Source organism: Phyllobates terribilis, unplaced genomic scaffold, assembly GCF_046119375.1.
Source record: "Phyllobates terribilis strain yellow unplaced genomic scaffold, ASM4611937v1 Scaffold_11__3_contigs__length_659146591, whole genome shotgun sequence".
Taxonomy (NCBI): Eukaryota; Metazoa; Chordata; class Amphibia; order Anura; family Dendrobatidae; genus Phyllobates; species Phyllobates terribilis.
The window spans coordinates 283254655-283271751 of NW_027362771.1; the positions used below are offsets into that span (position 1 = coordinate 283254655).

The following is a 17097-nucleotide window of genomic DNA, read 5'->3' on the forward strand; positions in this document are numbered from 1 at the left end:
AAATCTACTAATATTAAAATTAATAAACTCCGACATGAGGAAAAACACAGTAGAGAGAGCAAGTGACTAAGTTAGGACAGACTCCTAAGGCTCAGGAGTCACCAGAGGGACCAGTGGAGTCACTGCGTGGGTATCTTCTCCTCTTCCTCTTAGTTCCCATTGTCACTCTCCCACCTCTCCCTGCTCCTCCGAACCCAAAAGAGGATAAACGGGGCCACTCTCCCAGGGTGACTGGTGGCAACCCCAGAGACGATGAAAAATCCAGAAGATCCAGTGGCGATCTCAGGGTCACCGTGCCAGTGTCCCCACAAGCATGAAGCTGAAAGGGGTATCCCCACTTGTAAGTAATGTTCTTCGCACGCAGAGCCTCCAAAAGAGGTTGGAGAGCCCTTCTTTTAGCCAGAGTTATAGGGGAGAGGTCCGCTAGAAGTTGAATATTTGTGCCATTAAAGTCTATGGCATCGTTCTCTCTAGTTTTACGCATAATGTCTTCTTTAATTTGGAAGAAGTGGATCCTGCAAATGACGTCTCTAGGTCGAGATGGGTCAGGGTGTTTGGGGCCCAGGGATCGGTGAGCTCTGTCCAGCTCGAGATGTTCCTCCGTGGATCTACTCAGCAATGAGTTGAAAAGGTGCTGTAGGGCTGAACTCAGGTCCCGTGGAGCCACCGACTCCGGGAGACCTCGGAGTCTAATATTGTTTCTCCGGTTTCTGTTTTCGGAGTCTTCTAGCATATCCAGAACTAGATCAAAATTCTGGGAGTGCTGATCCAAAATATGCTGCTGGGTGTGGAGCTGGGTAGATCGTTCATCCACTTTAGCTTCAAGTGCAGTGACGGCGGAGTTTATATTAGAAACATCTTCTTTGAGGGAGCCAATTTCTCCTTTGCATTCGGCGTCCAATCACTGGATATAACCCTCCATATCAGTCTTAATGGGGATGGCATTTATATGGGCCCGTAATTCCCCAGTGTTCATAGTCAGGAGCGAGGGATCCCCGAGGTTTGCAGAGCTAATAAAGGTCCCAGGGCCATCCCGGGTAATCATACTGCTATTCTCAGTCATGCCAGTGTCAGAGTCAGATGCAAGGGGTCCCAGAACTGTGCTGCTTGTAGCTCCTGCACTCCAGAGAGATTCAGCTCGGGTAGAGGAATGGGTTAACTGAATAGATGGTGAAGCCGACTTGGAGGGGGAGGGGTGGGACCCAGAGCTCTCCGCTCTCTGCTTGCCTGCATTACCATTGTCACTAATATCAGATCCCACTTGAACTGCCTCACCCCCTCCCTGTGTCTGTCTCCCCGGAGTGCGGCATCCACGTGATAATCCAGCCACAGCAGCAGGAAAGCTTGCTCCCCTCAGGCCCCGCACACTGGGTCCACCCACAGCAGCAGCCATATCTGCACGTGTGATCTGTTTTCCCGCGCTGCCTGAGACTGATAAATACTGAGTGATGCCAGGGTCAGCGGGTCCAGAGATGAGCTCCCGTGATGCCTGGGAGTGGAGACCGGACTTTCTTCTCATGTAGAGGCTGGGATTTGCTTGTGCTGGCTAATGCTTTGCTGTAAGGGCTCTGGGAAGCAGGAGCTCTCTCTAAGTGCGACCGCTCTGCTTCATGGCCAGGCCACGGTGATGACATCATTTTTCAAGATGATAAGGCATCCTGCCATAGAGCAAAAACTGTGAAAACATTCCTTGAAAGAAGACACATAAGGTCAATGTCATGGCCTGCAAATAGTCTGGATCTCAATCCAATTGAAAATCTTTGGTGGAAGTTGAAGAAAATGGTCCACGACAAGGCTCCAACCTGCAAAGCTGATCTGGCAACAGCAATCAGAGAAAGTTGGAGCCAGATTGATGAAGAATACTGTTTGTCACTAATTAAGTCCATGCCTCAGAGACTGCAAGCTGTTATTAAAGCCAGAGGTGGTGCAACAAAATACTAGTGATGTATGTGTTTTTCATGATTCCATAATTTTTTCCTCAGAATTGAGTGATTCCATAATTTTTTCCCTCTGCTTGGTCTGAAAAAAATTACCCTTACTGAATACCACATTTTTTATCTTGATTTCTTTTAGTGTTTCTTAAAGCCCTAAAGTTGGCATTTGAAATGACTTTAGTTTTGTGCCATGTCTGTGATCTGCTTTTTTTCAACAACATTAAACAACTGAATGAACATCCTCCGAGCCCGGTGAATCCTTAATTTTTGCCAGGAGTTGTATGTTGATATTTATTTGACTGCTGAGTGAGGCTGCTTGATCAGTTGGTTATAGTATTTGCGACCCCCCCCCTTTCTGATTTATAATACATTAAGACTTACATTAAATCATACTCAATGATACATCAGTGGACAGATTATTTACATATAGGTGTGGATATTCTTCCTTAGTGGACCTGAGCAAACTTTTCAATTCAACTTCATTATTACAAGGTCTGACTTAAGTTCATAAATGGGTAACATTGCAAAATGAGTGTAAAGACAAACACCTCGGCAATTTACCCCTTATTCAAATTCTCTCTGTTCTCAAAATTGGAGGATTTTTTTTTATTTTATAGTGTACAATTCATTGACTGGGTTACTGGCCACCCCCTGCAGTCTCTGCCTGCCCATTTACCTAGACAAGGAGCGCGCAGAGAGAGAAGGCACTATGCTTTACAGCTACTCTGAGGCTGACCGGATTGCTGGATCCAACCAGCCTCAGTCTCCCTGCTGTTCTCCCATGCTGCAGATCTTCTTCTGCTACCAGCATGGGAAAATATGCAGTTCATGCCAGTGATGTGACCATGTTCCTGATCTGAGCTGTCAATCTTCAGAAATGCACCACCCCCAGCAAAGCAGGAAACCAGTGGATGGGAGAGGTGCGCTCCTGAAGATTCATCTTGAGAGAGCCCCTGTAAGGGTTTGTCTGGAGGCAATGCAAAGCATGTATCTAACATTATAAGCACAACAAGATTGCAGTTGCATACTTGCATCTCTAATGTGCCATTTTGGCAGCATTTTTTTGCATGACTTGGTCTGTAGCAGTACATACCTGCTTTCCCTATCTGCTCACCTCTCCAATCAGAAGGTAGATAAGTTCCAGAGTATGGTTTGAAATCTTTCCAATCACCTGACTCTTGTCTTTTGACATCTTGTTCACCAAATTTACCAAATTAGTCAAATGCTCCGAGATTTGATAGTTATCTTCATGAGGGTTGCTGCCTGAGGCAAGTAACATACATAACTTATGTTTGATGTCAACTTTTAGAAGTTCATTGCATCGATTATATCTCAGTGTAAATTGTGACTAGTAAGTCTAAGCTTTACAATAGTATATTATACACTTACCCTCACGACTGCTCTCTAAGAAACCTGAAGTTCCAGACAACTATTGAGAAAAAAAAAAAGAACACAATTCTAGCTTCAGGAAAGTCCAAGTAATAGCTCTACGCATTGAAAAATGATATTATATATCCTTCCTCAATTATTTATTTTTATTGTAGCAAAGTTATGTTGCATTGAAATCCATCCATTCCATCCACATATGAAGCAAAATCCAGCAATACATCTATAGGGATTGTAAAGTGGCCGCCGGACAGGTCCTTGAGGGGAGATATGCATCATCGAGGTTGGTAGCTTCGGTGATGTAAGCCCGGAAATGCATGCTCCAGGACATATAGTGCTGAGAGGGTTAATAGGGTGTATCAGGGCCAGGTTTTATGAGCAGTCATAAGAGATGGATGGGAGTGGCTGCTCACATATCCCCACCCTGGGAGAGTGGTTTGGTACATAAAATGGACACCAAGTGTCTCAATCAGTGTCTGCGTCTGGAGATGTGTGGATCTCCAGTGTTTGGTCTGTGCTAAGGACGTAAGACCTGGACACTAACCTGAGCGGGCGAACCCACAACATTGTATGAATATTTTACTTTGTGCTTCCACTTTGTGCCGGAAAAGGCTGTTTTGTATTTTGCTTCCTGAGCGGACTATGCAGTCTAAATAAACCAGCCTGGATATTCCAATGAAATAGCTTTCTGTGTCTACTTCAACCGCAGCCGAGTGAGTACAAACCCTACAGGATAAACTAGGAAACATTCTTTTCTATAACAATCCTCTATGTCTATCTGTACGACACAGGAAAGTATACATGAGAATGGCTTCACCTCACATCAAAAAGTAACCATGGGGGGCTACTGCTTGCCTGCATGCTTACCTCTTCCTTAACCACGTGGATTATTTTGTTGGCTACATTCAGCATATTCTTCAACATCTGGTAGTCAAGCTTTATTAGTGGTATTATCATGCTGGCAGAAGACATTTCTGATTCAGGAGTGTTACCCCCAGTAGTAGAATCTCCATGTTTCTTCACAATTACATAATCCTAAATGAAATAAAGACAGATTAGACTCATAAAGATTGACTGAACTACACATTCACAACAGATAACATGCAGAAATCTGGAGGAAAAAACTAACATCTATGTATGTATGTATGTATGTATATATACAGCATACATGTCAGACTCTGGCCCGCAGGGTGATTATATTTGGCCCGCGATGCCAAGTGGAGGACTATGTGGGGCCATTATTCTGTATGGAGGACTATGTGGGGCCATTATTCTGTATGGAGAACTATGTGGGGCCATTATACTGTATGGAGGACTATGTGGGGCCATTATTCTGTATGGAGGACTATGTGGGGCCCATTATTCTGTGTGGAGGACTATGTGGGGCCCATTATTCTGATTGGAGGACTATGTGGGGCCATTATTCTGTATGGAGGACTATGTGGGGCCCATTATTCTGTGTGGAGGACTATGTGGGGCCCATTATTCTGTATGGAGGACTATATGGGCCCATTATTCTGATTGGAGGACTATGTGGGGCCATTATTCTGTATGGAGGACTATGTGGGGCCCATTATTCTGTGTGGAGGACTATGTGGGGCCCATTATTCTGTGTGGAGGACTATGTGGGGCCCATTATTCTGTGTGGAGGACTATGTGGGGCCATTATTCTGTATGGAGGACTATGTGGGGCCATTATACTGAATGGAGGACTATGTGAGGCCATTATTCTGTATGGAGGACTATGTGGGGCCATTATTCTGTATGGAGGACTATGCGGGGTCCATTATTCTGTATGGAGGACTATATGGGCCCATTATTCTGATTGGAGGACTATGTGGGGCCATTATACTGTATGTAGAACTATGTGGGGCCATTATTCTGTATGGAGAACTATGTGGGGCCATTATACTGTATGGAGGACTATGTGGGGCCATTATTCTGTATGGAGGACTATGTGGGGCCCATTATTCTGTGTGGAGGACTATGTGGGGCCCATTATTCTGATTGGAGGACTATGTGGGGCCATTATTCTGTATGGAGGACTATGTGGGGCCCATTATTCTGTGTGGAGGACTATGTGGGGCCCATTATTCTGTATGGAGGACTATATGGGCCCATTATTCTGATTGGAGGACTATGTGGGGCCATTATTCTGTATGGAGGACTATGTGGGGCCCATTATTCTGTGTGGAGCCCATTATTCTGTGTGGAGGACTATGTGGGGCCCATTATTCTGTGTGGAGGACTATGTGGGGCCCATTATTCTGTGTGGAGGACTATGTGGGGCCATTATTCTGTATGGAGGACTATGTGGGGCCATTATACTGAATGGAGGACTATGTGGGGCCATTATTCTGTATGGAGGACTATGTGGGGCCATTATTCTGTATGGAGGACTATGCGGGGTCCATTATTCTGTATGGAGGACTATATGGGCCCATTATTCTGATTGGAGGACTATGTGGGGCCATTATTCTGTATGGAGGACTATGTGGGGCCCATTATTCTGTGTGGACTATGTGGGGCCCATTATTCTGTGTGGAGGACTATGTGGGGCCCATTATTCTGTGTGGAGGACTATGTGGGGCCATTATTCTGTATGGAGGACTATGTGGGGCCATTATACTGAATGGAGGACTATGTGGGGCCATTATTCTGTATGGAGGACTATGTGGGGCCATTATTCTGTATGGAGGACTATGTAGAGCCATTATTCTGCATGGAAGGCTGTGTGGGGATCACAGTTGGGGCATCATACGCTGTTGGGGTCATCATACCGTGCGTGTGGAGTGTACTGTGGAAGAATTCACTGTGGTGGCATCATACTGTGTTTGGGGGGCACTTTGTTGGCATCATACTTTATGGGGGCAATGAAAAGGAAATCTAGGGGCTTCAATAAGTGGAAAAGTACTTTGTAAAGTTGTTAGATATGCTCTTTTGTCACCGAATATTAAGTTGTTTTTTTTTTGGAGGGTGGAGTGGGAATCATTTAGAAATCATGAAGTCCCATAGCAGAAGTTCTATGTATGCCCCTGCCTGCGAGGATATACCCAATGCTACGGTCATGCGGTCTGTCTCTTAAGATTTAGCAATTAAAATGTACTTTGTTTGTGGAACAACCCCTTTAAGTTTGTTTCCATATTTGATGATAACGAAAACATTTCTCAAGGGAACCCTTTTTTTTTTTTAAAATAAATATGAATGTTGGCCCGCGACTTTGTCCAAGTTTTAATTTTTGCACTCTGTGTATTTGAGTTTGACATCCCTGGTACACAGTTTATCATAAACGTGAGTACACCCATCACATATTTGTAAATATTTTATTATATCTTTTCATGGGATAACACTGAAGATATGACACTTTGACACAATGTACAGTAATCAGTGTACAGCTTGTGTAACAGGGTGTATTTTATGTGCTGTCTAAATAACTCAACACACAGCCATTAATGTCTAAACCGCTGGCAACAAAAGTGAGTACACCCCTAAATGACAATGGCCAAATTGTGCCAAATTAGCCATTTTCCCTCCCCGGTGTCTTCTGACTCATTAGTGTTACAAGTAGTGTTCAGCATTCCGATACTGAAATATCAGGTATCGACCGATATACGCGGTATCGGAGTTCCGATACTGAGTTAAGATACTTTTAGAATATCGAATACTGGAATCAGAAGTTCCCATAATGCCTGCGCTCTGCAGTGTCTCTGAAGAATAAACAAAAAAAGCAGCCTCACCGTGTCCTCTTTGTATAGCTCAGTCCGTTTTGCAATGCTGTGGGTCTCCAACCAATAGCCGTGACTTAAGGCTTCACATAAGAAAAATAAATTTGGTGAGTCCCAAGAATAATTAAAATCCTCAATTTATTAGAGAATAATTAAAAGATCATACAGGTTGGGGATACATCTCAACGCGTTTCTGGCAAAAGCCCTTATTCACTGAGATACAGATTCCTTATGATACATGGTATAAAAACAAATAGTGACCAACCGTTGATCAATAAACACATATGTTAGAAATCAATCACACTTGAGAATAATAAGCAAGTTTTTTGGGTTTTTTTTCTCTCTCTTTTTCTCTGGCTTTCTTGGATTTAGCCTTGTGATTATGCTGATTATTCTCAAGTGTGATCGATTGCTAACATATGTGTTTATTGATCAACGGTTGATCACTATTTGTTTTTATACCAGGTCTCTGAAGAATGACAAGCTGGATGGCAGCGCCCACCTTACTCTACTTGTCATTTAGTGTTAAAGGATTTATTAAAAAAAATAATAGTGTTTTCATGCACCGTCTCTTTAAAAAAGCCGGCCGGCAATTCAGCATCGGTACTCGACAATTTACAACAGAAAGAATAGAGCATCACACATAGATTAGATAGATAGAAACATGTCAGTCACATACGAGTATATAGGAAGTACAGTGATAGTGTTGATTACTGTTCTTGTCATTTAGTGTTAAAATAAAGGATGTGAATGTAGCAGAGCTGGAGCCGTCCTGGGAACCATGGAAAGGTAAGGATGAGGTTGCTTTATTATTTTACTTTTATTGCAGGAGATCGTTGGCTTCAGCTGGAATGGGCGTGACGGTAAGTATGGTTTAATTTAGAACAATAAAGAATTGTGTCTTTATTTCAATTAAAGGACTTTATTCTGGGTGTTTGTGTTTTTTTTTTTAACTTTGACTATGGGGTTAGTAATGGGGGTGTCTTATAGACGCCGCTCCATTACTAACCTGGGCTTGATGTCAGCTGGCATTATAAGCTGACATCAACCCCAGCCCTATTACCCCACTGCCACCGCTACAGGGCAGTGGGAAGAGCGAGGCTAAGTGCCAGAATTGGCACATCCTATGGATGCGCCATTTCTGGGGCGGCTGACGGCTGGTGTTTCTAGCCTGGGAGGGGGCCAATATTCATGGCACCCTTCCTGGGCTATTAATATCAGCCCCCAGCTGTCTGCCTAGCCTTTGTTAGCTATTAAAATAGGGGGGACCCCACATAATTTTTTTGGGGGTCCCCCATTTTAATAGCTAGTAAAGGCTAGGCAGACAGCTGGGGGCTGATATTAGTAGCCTGGGAAGCTCTGTGGGTATTACCCCCTTCCCAGGCTTCAAACATCTGCCCCAGCCGTCTGCTTAACCTCCGCTAGAGACTAAAATTACGGGGAACCCAACGCCAATTTTTTTTTTTAATAAATCCTTCATTTTAACACTAAATGACAAGTACAGTAATCAACACTATCACTGTACTTCTTATATATGTGACTGACATGTTTCTATCTATCTAATCTATGTGTGATGCTCTATTCTTTCTATTCTAAATTGTCGGGTACCGATGCTGAATTGCCGGCCGGCTTTTTTAAAGAGACGGTGCATGAAAACACTATTATTTTTTTTAATAAATCCTTTAACACTAAATGACAAGTACAGTAAGCAACACTGTCACTGTACTTCTTATATATGTGACTGACATGTTTCTATCTATCTAATCTACGTGAGATGCTCTATTCTTTCTGTTCTAAATTGTCGGGTACCGGTGTATGCCGCTGCTAAATTGCCGGCTTTTCGTGTAATACATTCTACATTATTCTTAGTTGTTTTCCTTCATGTAGAATTAACCTACAAGTAAAGAAAGGGTTTATTTTCATTCCGATATTTGTGTCCCATTGACTTGCATTGGTTTCCGGTATCGGAATCAGCGATATCCGATATTTTTTGGGTATCGGTCCGATCTAATCCGATCCGATATTTCCCGATATCGGAAGGTATCGCTCAACACTAGTTACAAGGTCTCAGGTGTGAATGGGGAGCAGGTGTGGTAAATTTGGTGTTATCGCTCTCTCATACTGGTCACTTGAAGTTCAACATGGCACCTCATAGCAAAGAACTCTCTAAGGATCGGAAAAAAAGAATTGTTGCTCTACGTAAAGATGGCCTAGTCTAGAAGAAGATTGCAGCACAGTGACCAAGACTGTACAGCGGTTTAACAAGACATGTTCCACTTCAAACAGACCTTGCCATGGTCAACCAAAGAAGCTGAGTGCACGTACTCAGCATTATATCCAGAGGTTGTCTTTTCAAAATAGATGTATGAGCGCTGCCAGCATTGCTGCAGAGGTTCTGTGGTGGTTGGTCAGCCTGTCAGTGCTCAGACCATACACCATACACTGCATCAGATTGGTCTGCAAGAAGCCTCTTCTAACGATGATACACAAGAAAGCACGCAAACACTTTTCTGAAGACAAGCAGACTAAGGACATGGATTACTGGAATCATGTCCTGTGGTCTGATGAGACCAAGATAACTTATTTGGTTCAGATGGTGTCAAGCGTGTGTGGCAGCAAACAGGTGAGGAGTACAAAGACAAGTGTGTCTTGCCTACAGTCAAGCATGGTGGTGGGAGGGTCATGGTTTGGGGCTGCATGAGTACTGCGGGCAGTGGGGAGCTACTGCTCATTGAGGGAACCATGAATGCCAACATGTACTGTGACATACTGAAGCAGAGCATGATCCCTATCCTCCGGAAACTGGGCCGCAGGGCAGTATTCCTCCATGATAACAAACCCAAACACATTTCCAAGATGACCACTGCCTTGCTAAAGAAACTGAGGGTAAAGGTGCTGGACTGGTCAAGCATGTCTCCAGACCTAAACCCTATTGAGCATCTGTGGGGCATCCTCAAACGGAAGGTGGAGGAGCACAAGGCTCTAACATCCACCAGGTCCGTGATGTCGTCATGAAGCAGTGGAAGAGAATTCCAGTGGCAACCCGTGAAGCTCTAGTGAACTCCATGCCCAAGAGAGTTAAGGCAGCGCTTGAAAATAAATTTTCACTTGGGGGTGTACTCACTTCTGTTGCCAGCGGTTTAGACATTAATGGCTTTGTGTTGAATTATTTAGAGGGCACATCAAATTGACACTATTATACAAGCTGTACACGGTCTACTTTACATTGTATCAAAGTGTCATATCTTCAGTTTTGTCTCATCAAAAGATATAACAAAATATTTCCAAAAATGTGAGGGGTGTACTCACTTTTGTGATATACTGTATGTATGTGTATATACACACACACACAGGCTTGTTAGTAAGTAAACACCACAGAGACTCACCTCTCCAGTCAATAGATAGATAATCTCCAAGCTGGATGTTAGGAGCTCACCATTCACTTGTATCTGCTCCTTGTTCATCTCACCTTCAATTGATTTGCAAGCCTGACACAGTTCAAAAAAAAAAAAAGAAAAAAAAGTCAATGAGATCATAGGCGGATTATAATGAGGGCAATCTGGGCTACCTCCAGGGGGCCCGGGGCGTCTATGGCCAGATTGCCCTCATTATATGTGCGGCGCCGTGGCACATACCTGCAGACAGTGGCGGCCGGGCCAGCCCTGTGCGCGGCCGTGTCTCCTAGCTGTGACGTCATGCAGTGCGCACCAGGCCTGCAGTGCTGCACCGGAAAAGAGCAGGAGGACTGGAGCCGAGCCAGGGGATGGTGAGTGTGTGTGTCTGTGTTTGTATGTATGTGTGTGTGCAGGCAGATATCATTGTGTGATGTCTGTTTATATGTATTTTTGTGTTTCAAATGTTTTTATGCGTGTATGTATATGTCTGTATATGTTTGTGTGTGTGTGCATGACTGCGTGCGGCCTCCTGCTGAGTATAGATGGTGCAGTGCGGCCTCCTGCTGTCTCTGGGGGGGGTCGCCGTGCGGCCTCCGGCTGTATATAGATGGCGCCGTGAGGCCCCCCGCGGTGTATAGATGGCGCTGTGCGGCACCCCGCTGTGTATAGATGGCACCGTGCGGCCCCCCACTGTGTATAGATGGCACCGTGCGGCCCCCCGCTGTGTATAGATGGCACCGTGCGGCCCCCTGCTGTGTATAGATGGCGCCGTGCGGCCTCCCGCTGTGTATAGATGGCACCGTGCGGCCTCACGCTGTGTATAGATGGCTACGTGCGGCCTCACGCTGTGTATAGATGGCTACGTGCGGCCTCACGCTGTGTATAGATGGCTACGTGCGGCCTTACGCTGTGTATAGATGGCTACGTGCGGCCTTACGCTGTGTATAGATGGCTACGTGCGGCCTCCTGCTGTGTATAGATGGCTACGTGTGCTCAATATTGAGTCATACAATTAATGTAAGGCGATGTGCCCACGATGCAGAAATGCTCCGGATTTTTTTTGAGCGTTTCTGCATCTCCCTGGCAGAAAAAACGCATGCGGATTGTACATGCGTTTTTCCTGCCAGGGACTTGCGGATGTGAAGCGTTCTTCACATGCATTTCCCCATGCGGGTTGACAAGCGCTTTCCAAGCGATTTTAGCATCACTTGGAAAGTGCTTGACAACTTGGTAACACTATATAAATCCATGCAACCGGCATGGATTTATATAGTGTGACCGTAAAAGAATGGTAAAAAAATAAATATATAATTACCTTCTGATGGCCTGCCGACGTCAGCGGTCGCATGACCCGTCACATGACTAAATTACGTCACGGCAGGTCCTTTTCAGACCATCGCGAGCTGCCGGCAAGCCAGGACGCATCGGATAAAGACACCGGGGGCCATCAGAAGGTAAGTATAATATTTATTTTTTATTTTGTTCTTTTTTTACAGGTTCTATGGTACCCGGGTCCGGAGGAGAGTCTCCTCTTCTCCAAACCCGGGTACCATCCGCACATTGAAACGCATGGATTCTGCATGTACATATGCAGTGATGTGTAATCCATGCGTTCCAATGCAAGTCAATGGCGGCGAAAGCACCGCGCTTCCGCAAAATAATTGGTAGTGCTGCGTATTTTTCCGCAATGATAATCCGCAGTGGAAATTTCCGCAGCATGTGCACAGCACATGCGGATTATCATTGGGGAACATGGCAGACCTTCTACAAAGCGTTTTTTAAGCGTTTCTGCAGCGGAACTGCCGCTGCGGAAAAGCTTAAAAAACGCATAGTGGGCACACAGCCTAGAAAAAATTATTAGAATTAATATTGTGCCAAATTAATTTCACGTGAACTATCACAATGATCTATCACAGGGGATCATGTGACATGTCACGTGATACATCAGGGGTGTGTGTGTGGGGGGGGCACGCCTTCTAAACTGCCCGGGGCCCTTGCTACTCTTAATCCACCCCTGTATGTAAAAGTAACCTGTCAGAAACTTTTTCCCTCCCCTGGCTGATTGACAACTTAGTGGCATGTACTGGAGCAAACGAACTGTCAATCAGCCAGGGGAGGGTGTTGAATAAAGAATACAGTATGAATAAACAATACAGCATGAGACTGAGAAGCTAGAAATGCATAGTCACGCCCTAATGCGCTTCTAGACACAATTTGAAAACCCAATTTTTGCTGTCAGCACAGAATGACTGTTCAAACCAAGTACAGGCGCTCGGTGCTTCATTGCCGGGCCAAACATTTATATTCACCTTCCCACCTGCATGCTTTTCCTCAATCTCCACCCCTTTCTTCTTTCATTGACAGCTCTCGTTTCAGAGTCAGAATAGGGTGGAGATAGATGGAAAACAAGCAGGTGGGAAGGTGTATATGAATGATTGGCTCTGCCATGAAGCACCGAGCGGCGGGACTTAGTTTGAACAGTCATTCTGTGCTGACAAGAGTCCCTTTAAAGGGCTGCACAGTCCTATAAAATTTTCTGACAGGTTCCCTTTAACTCAAAACGATCTTAAAATGAACATTGCATGCACAAAAGCTTTATATTTAATTTGTTTTTCTACTTCAGAATAAAAAAATAAAAATAAACTAGTGAGATAATAATACTACTAGTAAAATAAGGCATCTTCACTAGTGTTGAGCGAGTATGTTCTGTTAATCCTTTCGGCGAGTATGCTCGGGCCGAGCTCCGAGTATTTACCGATGCTCGGTGATATGTTTGAATCCCTCCCGTGTGCATGATTTGCGACTGTTTGACAGTTTTAATACATGTGAGGAATGTCTATTTCTTACACATTCCTCACATGTAATAAAGCTGTCAAACAGTTGCAAATCATGCACATGGGAGCGATTCAACCTTATCACCGAGCAGCTGTAAATACTCGGAGCTCGGCCCGAGCATACTCGGAACAGAACATACTCGCTCAACACTAATCCTCACCAATCGCCACTTGTAAAAAGTGATCACTTGTAGCAGTAACACGTCTGTATGAACAGGCTGTGCAGTCGGCCTCTGTACATATGATTATTGCCAAAGGGTCATGTGGCCACTTCATACAGAGACTGGCAGCATTGGTCACATGCCTGCCTCAGCAAAAATGTTTTTTTTAATTTATAGTTCTTTATTTCGCAAATTTTCATTAAATAATCAGAATGTGATGTCTATTTTTTGGTTGTACTGATATTTACGTATTGTCTTAGATTACAGGAATGTTTGTGTTGCCGTGGATGGTTGTCATAAAGATGTCTAGCTAACACTGACATTGACTTATAAACTGCTTCTGTCTTCTATTTGGGGTCCCCAGCTGTCTCTGACATAAAAGGACCTCACTTACTTTACATTAAACATGTAAACGTGCACTGTACAATTACAATGATTAAAGGGGCTGACCAGCCTGTAGTCACTATGTAACTGCAGACTGCCAAATCATGATAGTGTATGATGCTTACACTGCCATGATTCCATTGTATCCTCCCGTACAAGTGGACAGCCATATGACCTCACGTGTGAGATTTGCATCCTTGTAGTCAGATGCCGCATGTTCTCAATAGAAACCAATTGAGATAAGTGCAGGAGCCTAGTTTCTTGTGACCACAAGTATACAGATCTAATACACGTGGTCATGTGACAGCCCACCGACACGGGGACTCATGACAATGAGCCCATTGCAGGCTGTCACACGAGAGACTACAAACTTTTCTTTTCGGCCTCTTCATAGCCGACGACGAGCATGACACATTAATGGAGCTTGGTCGCGCTAACAGGTAATGTGTTTACTGTGGAAACAATGTATTGTAACTCAGAAAGCTGCTCTCATGTCTCGATATTCCCGCTGTTTCGCTGCACTTTCAGATTTGTTTCAATGTAGGCAGGAAGCCCCACATCCTCCTTTGTTTCTACAGGTGATGTGATAAAGTAGGTTGGTGGCTCAGTTCAGAAGCTAAGCCAGCCCCCTTCTGTATCATGGCTAATGCACAGCCATCAGAATGCACCAGGCCCTTCTCACATCACAGGACACATACACAAGGCTGAAAGTGGAGTGCACCTGCATGGAGTTTGGGAAACTGGTGCAGCTGTCATAATTAAAGGGGCTTGCCAAGCTTGGAAACTTACCACCATTATCCCATAGACAATGAGGGGTGCAGAAATGTGTGTGCGGTCCAGGGTCCTTGGAGTCGGAGCCCATTTTGGTGGAGTTGGAATAAAATGGACCAACTCTGACTCCTAACATATATAATGAATTGGATACAGTAGTTCAATGCAGTTTGTGGGGAATATTTTTTCATAAGAATTTGGGAAAGTTATGAAATGTCCTATAAATGTCTGTCCTATTCCTGATCTAAGGGTCTAGACTTTTAGCTGAGATTAATCTGTGCTACAGTAAATTTATCACTTAAAGAAGTTGTCCACTACTTTGACATTGATGCCCTATCCTTAGAATAGGGCATCAATGTATGATTGGCCGGGGTCCCGCACGCGGCACCCCCGCCGATCAGCTGTTATCGGTGCCGGCTGCCAGATGGAAGTCCTTACCTGTGGTGCTTGGCCATCAAGTTGTAGTGGCCACCGTTTGTAACTGCACATTCAATTGAATTGGAGGCGGATGTGCAGTTACAAGCGGCGGCCACTACAACTTGACGGCCAAGCACCGCAGGTAACAACTGATGCCCTACGGATAGGGCATCAATGTCAATGTAGTGGACAACCCCTTTAAACATGAGCCATGTATTAGGGAGTGGTAGAGTCAGAGTCATGGAGATTGAGGAGTCAGAGGTTTGGCTTACCGACTCCACAGCCCTGGTGCCGTCAGGTCACCACTAGATTCTACAGAGGGTTTAGTGGTCCCACCAGAGAGATCCCCTGTAATCAGCGAATTGTCATGACCTTTAGGTACATTAGTAAGTTTCCCCTGTAAACTCTTTACAGCCCTTATCTATCCGGGCAGCCCTGGGACCACTTCCTTCTCAGACACTTCTTCATTATAGCTACAAGGGAATTACTAATGTGAATGTGCAGTAAGTTCATCTAGACACAAGTCATGGCACAGACATAGTGACCAGAGGACAAGTGCAGCTTCTGGAAGTCACCTGCCTCCCCGCAGTCACTGAGCAGAACAGGTCCCTGCACATACCTGACTGCAGACCGTCTGTGAGAACAGGGGCTGATGGCCGGATACAGGAACGAGCCTTTCCGTGACACTAACGCATCTCACCATGAGAAGTACACAGTGTGCGACATATATGACAGACGGGGGCCGCAGCCTGCCTGCGAGGGACGGGAAAAACAAAGGGCAAAAGCTACACACTACACAGCTGAAGGACCTGCGGTGAGGTCATCACCACGTGATCAGTCACATGGACGAGGAAGGCTGGATTCTATGTGATGGAGGACCTTTCATGATGTCATCACCACGTGACTAGTGACATGTCAGGCTAGTAACAGGGATAAAGGACCTTTGATGATATCATGTGATCAGTAGTGTGGGTGGAGCTATGCTCTGGGGTTTGCTGCTTCTGTATATTTATAAGTAGAGTCTGTGCATGTTTTGTGTATCTGTTTTATGTGTACAGTTATATGTCTGCGAATATATATATACATATCTATATGTGTACAATTATATGTCTGCGATTATATATATATCTATGTGTACAATTATATGTCTGCAATTATATATATATCTATATGTGTATAATTATATGTCTGCGATTATATATATATATATCTATATGTGTACAATTATATGTCTGCGATTATATATATGTGTACAGTTATATGTCTGCGAATATATATATCTATATGTGTACAATTATATGTCTGCGATTATATATATGTGTACAGTTATATGTCTGCGAATATATATATATCTATATGTGTACAATTATATGTCTGCGATTATATACATATATACAGTACAGACCAAAAGTTTGGACACACCTCATTTAAAGATTTTTCAGTATTTTCATGACTATGAAAATTGTACATTCACACTGAAGGCATCAAAACTATGAATTAACACGTGGAATTATATAGTTAACAAAAAAGTGTGAAAGAACTGAAAATATGTCTTATATTCTAGGTTCTTCAAAGTAGCCACCTTTTGCTTTGATGACTGCTTTGCACACTCTTGGCATTCTCTTGATGAGCATCAAGAGGTAGTCACCGGAAATGGTTTTCACTTCACAGGTGTGCCCTGTCAGGTTTAATAAGTGGGATTTCTTGCCTTATAAATGGGGTTGGGACCATCAGTTGTGTTGCACAGAAGTCTGGTGGATATACAGCTGATAGTCCTACTGAATAGACTGTTAGAATTTGTATTATGGCAAGAAAAAAGCAGCTAAGTAAAGAAAAACGAGTGGCCATCATTACTTTAAGAAATGAAGGTCAGTCAGTGCGAAAAATTTGGAAAAGTTAGAAATTGTCCCCAAGTGCAGTTGCAAAAACCATCAAGCGCTACAAAGAAACTGGCTCACATGAGGACCGCCCCAGGAAAGGAAGACCAAGAGTCACCTCTGCTTCTGAGGATAAGTTTATCCGAGTCCCAGCCTCAGAAATCGCAGGTTAACAGCAGCTGAGATTAGAGACCAGGTCAATGCCACACAGAG

General features: G+C 44.2%; 1 protein-coding gene across 3 annotated transcripts in view; it reads right to left on the reverse strand.

The window, feature by feature from the left end:
- LOC141166089 (uncharacterized) overlaps window positions 1-15871 on the reverse strand; it is a 33249-nt gene extending 17378 nt beyond the window's left edge. Inside the window, exons 1-5 of one of the 3 annotated variants that reach the window (XM_073652395.1) lie at window positions 15627-15871; window positions 10432-10533; window positions 4188-4355; window positions 3324-3363; window positions 3049-3197 (exon numbers count right to left, since the gene is read on the reverse strand). In XM_073652395.1, the coding sequence (XP_073508496.1) occupies window positions 3049-3197; window positions 3324-3363; window positions 4188-4355; window positions 10432-10533; window positions 15627-15710 (543 nt within the window). In that variant the 5' untranslated portion in view covers window positions 15711-15871. Of the gene's footprint in view, window positions 1-3048; window positions 3198-3323; window positions 3364-4187; window positions 4356-7057; window positions 7129-10431; window positions 10534-10680; window positions 11559-15626 lie in introns of those variants that run through there. The other 2 variants (XM_073652397.1, XM_073652398.1) reach the window with 2 other exon arrangements.
- Between the last annotated feature and the right edge of the window lie 1226 nt (window positions 15872-17097).